The sequence below is a fragment of the Montipora foliosa genome, chromosome 13, assembly GCF_036669935.1.
Source record: "Montipora foliosa isolate CH-2021 chromosome 13, ASM3666993v2, whole genome shotgun sequence".
Taxonomy (NCBI): Eukaryota; Metazoa; Cnidaria; class Anthozoa; order Scleractinia; family Acroporidae; genus Montipora; species Montipora foliosa.
The window spans coordinates 28,237,823-28,246,881 of NC_090881.1; the positions used below are offsets into that span (position 1 = coordinate 28,237,823).

At 38.5% G+C, this 9,059-nt stretch overlaps 2 protein-coding genes across 3 annotated transcripts in view; one reads left to right on the plus strand and one right to left on the minus strand.

Moving 5' to 3' along the window:
* LOC137982667 (caldesmon-like) overlaps positions 1–3,608 on the plus strand; it is a 6,940-nt gene extending 3,332 nt beyond the window's left edge. For both annotated transcript variants that reach the window (XM_068829800.1, XM_068829799.1), the window contains exons 4-7: positions 419–664; positions 772–899; positions 1,133–1,202; positions 3,447–3,608. In XM_068829800.1, coding sequence (XP_068685901.1) covers positions 419–664; positions 772–899; positions 1,133–1,202; positions 3,447–3,518 — 516 coding nt within the window. In that variant the 3' untranslated portion in view covers positions 3,519–3,608. The remainder of the gene's footprint in view (positions 1–418; positions 665–771; positions 900–1,132; positions 1,203–3,446) is intronic.
* A 1,943-nt stretch (positions 3,609–5,551) lies between these two features.
* Positions 5,552–7,879, minus strand: LOC137982823 (potassium voltage-gated channel subfamily A member 1-like). The gene has a single exon (XM_068829980.1). It carries the CDS (start codon positions 7,455–7,457, stop codon positions 6,210–6,212), a length of 1,248 nt encoding a protein of 415 aa, XP_068686081.1. The 5' UTR covers positions 7,458–7,879; the 3' UTR covers positions 5,552–6,209.
* Positions 7,880–9,059: the final 1,180 nt, after the last annotated feature.

Consider the following 9,059-nt stretch of genomic DNA (forward strand, 5'->3'; position numbering starts at 1 on the left):
AACTTACCTGTGATCCCTTATTTTATCAAAGCAGGCAAGCCGTCTTTAATTCCAGGGTGGTTGAATTTCAAGAAAAACAGGCTCAAAAGCTTTGTAAATGTGGCATGTCTTTTTCATTTAAAAAGAGGCTACAGTCTCCACTTCTCAGCTATTTCAAGTTTAGTGGTCAGGATCTTATGGTGTAGGTGAATCAAACAAGCATATAACATTAAGATTTGTATCTATTTGATTGACTTAAAAGCAAATTTCCTCAATCCGGGACTGCTTTGGTCATGGTTGTCTCATGAGCTGTTATTTCCAAATCAAAATCCTTAGGTTTGACTCCAACCTTTAACATCTCATTTTGTAAATCTTAATTCCAGAAGTATCTCTCTGTTATTGGTTTATTTTACCTTTACTTATTTTTATTCTGATCCAGCAAGCTGAAGAGGAAATGGCTGAAATCCGATACAGGTGTGAGGTTGCAGAGAAGAAACGGGCTCGCTCAGCTCTAGAAAAATTCCAACAGGAAAAGCTTGCTGCATTGGAGAAAGCAGCTGAAGAGGCAGAAAAAAAGAAGAGAGAAGAAATGAGCAATCTCACAGAAACTCTTACAAAAAAACTGAGAAATGAAGCTGCATTACAGAGAGAAATTGCCATAGGGGAAGCTTTGGCTATTGCAAGGGTGAAACCCTTATTTTATTCTTTTGACAATAAAACTCTTGTGTTCATGGACCTTTATTCATAGTTTAAAAATCTTTTGACTTTATCTTCTTACACTCCAACTTACAGAAAAATGCTGAAAAACTGCGACAAGAGGCCATAGAAAAAACAAAACTGGATTGTGAATGCAAAGCTGCAGATGAAGCAGCGAGAGTGGCTGAAAGACACAAAAAGAAATGCAGTGAGCTCAATCACAGGTAGTTGTAACCAATTTGCTTTTTAACAAACTCATGTGGGGGGGGGGACTTGCAAAAGAGGGATTATAATTTGAGTTCAAGGGTTAGGGTTAGAGTTCAAGGGTTGGTAATCAAAAAGAGTTCTTGTAAATAACACGAAAGTAACTAAATGGTATTAAATGCAAAATAATAATTATGATAAAGACAGCTCTGTATTTACATTATGACATGTCCTATTTTGCATTTCTTTCCAGGATAAATAACTTAATAAAAGTGCTAGAAAAAGAAAACAATGAGAGAAAGAGAGTTGAAAAACTGTTCCAAGTAAGTAGTGAAAATCAAGCTGTTTCTTTTGGCAGCTATACAAATCTGCATGTGGTTATGCATACCCCAGTAAATTCTGAAACAGTTCAATTTTATTGTTACCGAAATTAGTGTTCTTTATCCAAATTACTAAATGATCGTGGCAAAACAACTCCTCTATGCAACTTTATGTATAGCCAATACCTCAACTTCAGTGGTCGCCCCAGGGGTGGTGCAGTGGTGAGAGCACTCGCCTCCCACCAATGTGGCCCGGGTTTGATTCCCAGACTCGACGTCATGTGTGGGTTGAGTTTATTAGTTCTCTACTCTGTGATGAGAGGTTTTTCTCCGGGTACTCCGGTTTTCCCCTCTCCTCAAAAACCAACATTTAACTTGATAAATGTGTTAATTTCAATTTACAGTGTCCCCAATTAGTGCTCCAGCGCTAGAACAACCAGACACTTCAATAAAATTTCTTTGCCTTTCTTTCCCTTTTACTGTAATGAGTGTGCTTCATCCAAATAGGCCATTTCTGAGTTCATGTCTGCCTACTCTTCAAAGCGAGTCTAAGTGCGAAGTTTTTCTTATGAAAATTAGATTTCATTGATATGTAAAGTAGAACTAATTAGCATCACAAAAACTTCGCACTTAGACTTGCTTTGAAGAGGAGGCAGACATGAACTCGGAAATGGCCTATTACTAAATGATCATGGCAAAACAACTTCTGTAAGCAACTTTATCTATAGCCAAGAGCTCAAGTACAGTGGTCACCCCTTTCACACGGACAACAGAGCCCATACAAAATACAATTGGGCTAAGTTCGAAAATTTCTTGATTTGTAAATTTCCTGTTCTAATTACCTGCAATCCACCTTATTCGCTTGTACATTTTGTTTTCCCAATTCAGATCATATGACAATATTCACGAGATTTTGTCCATTGTTTTGTTTATTAAAAAGAGTGCATGCAGACATATTCTTTCTTGCACGCACTCTTTTTGATGAACAAGACAAAGTATCAAATCTCCTGAGGATTATCACATGATCTGTATTGGGAAACAAAATGTTCAAGCGAATAAAGTCTATTGGCCGGGTTTTCACGAGCGGTTTTTGAGGTCGCTTAGCGAGTGACAACCAAAAATTCTGTGAAAACAGTTCCTTTCCAGTTTACTCTAATCCAAGATTACAGTAATCAGCCCTTGAACAATTAGGGCCTGCTCGCTAAGCCAGAAAGAGGGTACTCACATGATCCCTGGATAAAGAGTACTTACTTAGTTGATACGGGAACGTGTCAATTCGACCCATTCAAGGTAGAGTCCTGTGCAGGAATCCACAGGACAGGTAGCCTGAATATTTCAGCTGCCTCCTCCGGTCGCCAAGTCACTTGGAGGGAGAGAGGAGATCGCTGAAATTTAGTCTATATCTTATACAACCTCGTCCCCAGGGCGCTTTTCCCTGGCTTTGGCCGTCCCACCCAAAGCCAGGGAAAAGCGCCCTGGGGACGAGGTTGTATCTTATAAAGTCTTTTGCCATTTCCTGGGCACTGCCATCTTGAAAAACTGTAACGCGAACCTTATTGTTAGAAATAGATAGCAAATGGACACTTATGTTGGATGTCAAAATTGGGCTTGCATCAAAATATTAGGTGCATTTCTGGACATAAGTTGTCTGAAGGTCAGCCTGTCTGCATTGTGTACCTTAACTTACCTGATTAAAAGTAAAAGTAAAGTAAAAGTAAATGGGCAAAAGTGAACAATAGCTCCCATGTTCGGCTGTCGGTAACCTGTTGGCCAACTGTTGGCTGACATGATTCCGACACATTATCGACAGCCGACCGACAGTGTTAATGAAGCCAAAAATTAACCCAAAGCACTAAAAGTGATTGCCAAATTCATTATTTTCTGGCTAAAAACCACTGTTTTCGAAAAAATTTCAAACAAATTTCATTGCAAGCATTATTTCCCTGGCTTTACAGTTATTCTTTTGTAGGAGTAGAAGTTCCCTTCAATATCCTCATACATCTCATGCAAATATCGTAATTATCAGTTATTATAAGAAGAGAATTATTGTTTTGGTCAGTCAATGATAAAATTCATGTTCCCGGAATGCAAGTGTGTTTTATCTTTTAGTTGTTTTCTTTTCCTGAGGATATCGTTGCCGTGAAGATTTTCAAAAAAGATATTTCTTTCCATTTAAATAACTAACAGGAAAATTAAAACTGCAGGGACAGCTGCTTGGTACAACATTTTCTTCCCTTTTTTCTGCAGGAAATGCAAGAAGACTACAAAAGATTTCAAGATTATACCAGAGGATTTCATTCAGATTATCTTATGAAATAATAACATTTCGGACAGGATGAGGAGTGAGAAATTTCAAATTATCAATTGCTGTATAAATTCTGTAAGAAAATAAATAAGTGGTTGAATGAATGATGTAGTGAATGGTGAAATTCGGCTTTGTGAAGGTAATTGTCGTTGCAATAGGCCATTTTACAGTTGTTTGTGCAGCGACCTAGCCTATGAATGGCTGCGAGGCTGTCGGTGACCTTGCATTCACACAGCCCCCACTGCTTTTATCATGTAAATTGTGTTGTTGTAATGCTAATTAGTCCATATTAACCCTTTCACCCCTGTCGTGGGGCTCCCCATTGACGAGTATAATCGTCTGGCGTTAGACAGAGTAAAATCTATAAGTGGCACTCTTGGGAGTGAAAGGGTTAATGGGGACATAGTTTTTGAGTGAATCTAGCTGTTGTTAACCCTTTCACTCCTGTGGGGTTCCCCATTGACGAGTAAATTGTCTGGCGTTAGACAGAGTAAAAGCTATAAGTGGCACTCTTGGGAGTGAAAGGGTTAATGGAGACATAGTTTTTGAGTGAATCTAGCTGTTGTTAACCCTTTCACTCCTGTGGGGTTCCCCATTGACGAGTAAATTGTCTGGCGTTAGACAGAGTAAAAGCTATAAGTGGCACTCTTGGGAGTGAAAGGGTTAATGGGGACATAGTTTTTGAGTGAATCTAGCTGTTGTTAACCCTTTCACTCTTGTGGGGTTCCCCATTGACGAGTAAATTGTCTGGCGTTAGACAGAGTAAAATCTATAAGTGGCACTCTTGGGAGTGAAAGGGTTAACATTACAAAAGCATGAGGGTTTGTATCAAAAAAGGGTCACCGGCAGCCTCGCTTCCATTCTTAGGCCAGGTAACTTCGCTACAACTGTAAAATGGTCTATTGTAGTGCGATAGGATACGAGCACCAGGGGCGGATCTGGGATAAATAATGACCGGTTTCCTTGACTTAATTTTTAACTTAAATCTGTCTTATGGGGGTGGGCAAGACAAAGAAAACTCTTCAAGGATGATTTGGGTGCAATAATTTACTCTTGGCCGACATTTGACTAACACCGCCAAATTCGAGATGGCTTAGAAACGTAAATTTTTTTATTTATCGACTGAAGCGAACAAGAATGAGCTTTTATTTATCAACGAGTACGGCACTCTCGAAGCCAGGGCTCTTTTAGGTTTCATATTTTCTGTTCTGACCACCGTTGAACGTCATCCAAACCCACCGCGCATGCCAAGTGTTAGTTTTAATTTATTCGCCAAAATTCATGGAGTGGCAGGCAAGAGAAACAGAATTTTCGTCCCAATTGACACCTAACCCCTATATCCATAGATCAGACCACAACACCAGGAACTCCATGTCCTACTCTTCTCGAATAGCTAGTGTGTGGGTCCTTTAACGTCGCATAGAATTTATGCCCAAGGGTTTCGAGACGGGACCTCCGGCTTAAAAGAGAAGACTTGAAAGTCTAACCATTCGCAGATGTCGTTACAAAGGCAGCACTTTCTCCTCAGTTATTTAAAGACCCTGAGTATTGGTCCGGCCGGAGTTGAACTCACGGTGCTCAACCAATTGAGCCACCGGTGCGCGGTAGGACGAAAGAACAATATTGATTTTGATTAGTGCGCAGAATTTTTCATGTATCTCAGACAGAGTACATTAATTTGTTTGCTATTTCAAAACAAACCGTCTGTTTTTATTTAGTATGTCCTTATTGGCGTTAATCTTCTTTTTATCATATCCAACCTGTTTTGATGTTAACAAAAATAGACTTGACATGATAGTAAGTGAACTTGAAAGTTTTTAGATTAGAAATTTTAGATCGTTATTGCATACAGGCCACTGATGTTTTATCAGGTCCCTTTGTTGGAAGATTTCCGATTTTAAAAAATTAACGGTGGGCTTGATGCGCCAAATAACCAAGAGACAATTTTTGGACATTTATCAGTTTCACCTGTGGTTGCGGGCCAAAATTACCTACAGACGTTTTGCGCATATATATGTAAATTTAGTTACCCATAAAAACTGAACAGTTTACCATTAATTCTCTTTTTTTTGTAAGCGCCTGATGCGAATTTAACAAAGAAAACAGAATTTCTTTAATGATTGGCCTTTCCTTCTACTTAAGTTGATGTTATTATCTTTTCAACTAGAAACATCTTATCTGTTATTTATTAATTTGTCGGCCTGTTTCATTAACAAAATATCACCCCATACAAGTTTTCTATTATAATTTACTTTTTTTCTGAAATTAACGAGAAAAATGAAACGTGAACGAATTTATATTTTACGGAATTATATTTTACAGGTTGCTTAATTCATGTTTATTCGGTATTTTAGAAAACAATAATATCTAAATCAATTTGCACACAAGGCAGACATATCAATTTACCCCTTGCAATTGTGTACTTTTGTTTTTATAACTGCAGGTTATCAATTCATTCACGACAGCATTTCAATGTGATATAACCACAACAGAAATTCTCTACTTTTCTCTGACAGGTAGAATAGCACTTTGCTCCTCAAAGCCTTCCTTTAAAAAAATTCCTAGTGGAAGAGGAAAAGAAGCATCTGTGAAAGAAACTCGCGGTTGTGGTTGGCTATTAAAAGTAAAAATTGAAAAGTAAAATTATTTTTGAAATAAGGTTTACTATATCTCGATCTCACGATTAAGCAATTATGTCCGAAATTCTAGGTAGATATACACGACTCGACTTCAATTTCACTGGTTTTCGAGATTTCACGTTTCTCGATATGGTTCCCTTCATGATGTTCCATTACATTTTTGTAATAAAGGGTATTAAAATTCGACACGAAAGTTAAAACAGGTAAAGCGAGCGTAACAGCACCAAATATAGCGCAAGCTGCAGATACAAGTTTTGCAAACGGATCGTGTGGTACCATATCTCCGTAACCGATTGTTGTTATGGTTTGCAGAGAAAACCAAAATGTAGCTGGGACACTAATAAAATCGGTTTTAGGTGATCCAAGCTCGATGTAATACAAAAGACTAGAGGTTACAACCACACTGAAAAAAAGACATAACATAAGAAGTCCAAGTTCACGAACGCTCTCGAGCACACAGTATCCAATAATCTGAAGATTCTTTGAGTATCGAGACAGTTTGAAAATTCGTAAGACACGCACGATGCGTAAAATTCGCAGAACGGCTACGGAGGTTGTTTGTGAATTATCTAATAGCAACAAAATGTAGAACGGCGCAATGGCTGCTAAATCGATGAAGTTTAGAAGAGAAGTGAAGAATTGACACTTATTCGGGCTTGTTAACAGGCGGACCAAGTATTCAAATGTGAACCATGCATTAAAAGACAACTCTAGCAAAAACCAAGGACTGTTTGTGTCTGTGGAGAAATCTGCTGCTGTGATATTTGTCAGATTGCCAGGGAATTTCTTTGCCTTCAGTGAAGGGACCGTTTCCAAAATAGACACTATGATTGCCAGTAAAATAACAAGCACAGAAAAGATAGCTAAACAAGATGCAGCTGTTGATGTGTCTGGTTGGTCGAACAATTCCCACATCATCCTCTGGATTTTGCTTTTGGGATATTCTCGGACTTCGGTGTTCAGCGTAATGTAACCTTCTTTGATTCGAATGTCGCTCAGGACATCATCACCCAGTTCGAAAAATTCAACTTCCTGTTTGAAAATACACATAGGGACATCCACCGGTCGCTTGAGGCGGCCTTGAGATTGGTAATAATAAAGGATTGCCTCAAAAGCAGAACGGTTGCGATTAAAGAAATACTCGTTGAATTCTTCCACGTAAAATTGCCTTCGCTTGTCTTCGTTACCCAGGAGGGTCTTCGGAAAACGCGTAAGTGTCTCTTGACGTGTTTCGAAAATCATTCCACTTACATTTATTACAACACGGTCGTCGAAAATTGACTGGAATGCAGAATCGCTTGGCGTTGAAGTCATTGCCTTGTGGTGAGATCCGAATGGATTCAACAGCCTCACGGAACCTTCACCCACCAAAGTTATACCGTATCTTGTACCCTGCAGTTTAGATTAGGCTCGCGCAGTAAATGCGATCCATTAGTACACTGTACAGTAGAAACCCTTGCAAACAGATAGGACCTAATAAAGATGTTTTCACGACTGCTTCTTATTTTTTGCCCTCTCTATCCATGCAGCAAATGTGGAGATGAACGCCCCGGTTTGTATGACAACTTAAGTTTGTTTTATGAGGAGATCCAATAAAACACGGCAAGGTTTGCTAAGAACGCGCGAAGGTGACCGTGAGGTTATAATACCTGGCTCCACATAAAATAGGTGTAACTTTTTTTTAAACAAAAGAAACAAATACATTATTAATGTACTAACTAGTAATTTTCGAGTGTCCTTACTGGTAAATATATCCCCACCAGTAGTTTTATAAAACATAATTTATACCATTTATTAAGTATTATTCTTGCTTATCGAGACAAAAGAAATATTTACGACACCTCCAAACACCTGTCGATCTTGCGCTGCAGTTATATTTCCTCGCTAAATTCTGAATTTTTTTTGTGTATTTTTAGCCTTAGGGATCGCTGTTTTGTGATCATTAAATGAGGGCCGAAAATCCTTTATTGATGCCTTGTTATTTTATAACAAAGCAAAAAAATTTGTTAACGCAGGTGTTGATTTTTTAGTTTTTTGTGCTTATGAAAACTCAATCCGACCTTGCACAAACCGTGTGTGGGTTAACTTTATTGAAACTTTCCCCGCTAGAGTCAGCCACAAAAACTATAGTTATAATGTTTAATTCGGCGTGGTACGTAATTTGAATATCCATTTTTAGCGTTTTGTCATCTCTTTTTGCATCGAACATCCGTCAACTTTTTGACGCACGTTAGCCCTACACAGATGCGTATGTTTACTTAAAGATGAAATCAGTCCAATGGCGTCAGAAATGCGAAAAAGGAACGATTGTTTTCAAGGCACCAGAAAGTTCTGGGCATTAAAAAATGGTTTAAAACACCCTCTTAACATTTCATTGCTAAGCAATAAAATATAAGATTCGCCCTGAAACAATCATCAGGACAAAAGAGGAGACTCTAACAGATGTTTGCGCATCGTATTATTAAGATAACAAACAACTCCGTGGGGCAGTAAAGCTTGCGTTTTAGTGGTAACCCTCGACTGGTTATAACAATATTAAGATTGTTAAAAAACAGTACAGAAAAGGTGTTAGGCGAGAATATGTTCAAATAAAAACGAAGTGACATAAAGTGTTCAAAGATAATCTTGCGGACTGTTTGAACTTACAAAAAAGTCGTATATTTTGTGAAAAAGAAGTAGCGGTTAAACTGCTTTCAATCACAATGAATGAAGGGGGAAGTTCCTAATGAAACTGTGGTGCTACGTCGACCGTCGGTGGGGAAGAAGTATACAAAAATTTTGGTTTTATCAACGGAGTTCAATGTAAATTGGCCACCGTACGGAGATTCTAAGAGCTGACGTTTCGAGCATTAGCCCGATTCGCTCTGACGAAGGGCTAACGCTCGAAACGTAAATGCAAATATACGCCAGCGGACT

Coding starts and splice junctions, on each gene's coding strand:
- LOC137982823 (XM_068829980.1), bottom strand. CDS start 7,457: ATGACTTCAACGCCAAGCGATTCTGCATTCCAGTCAATTTTCGACGAC.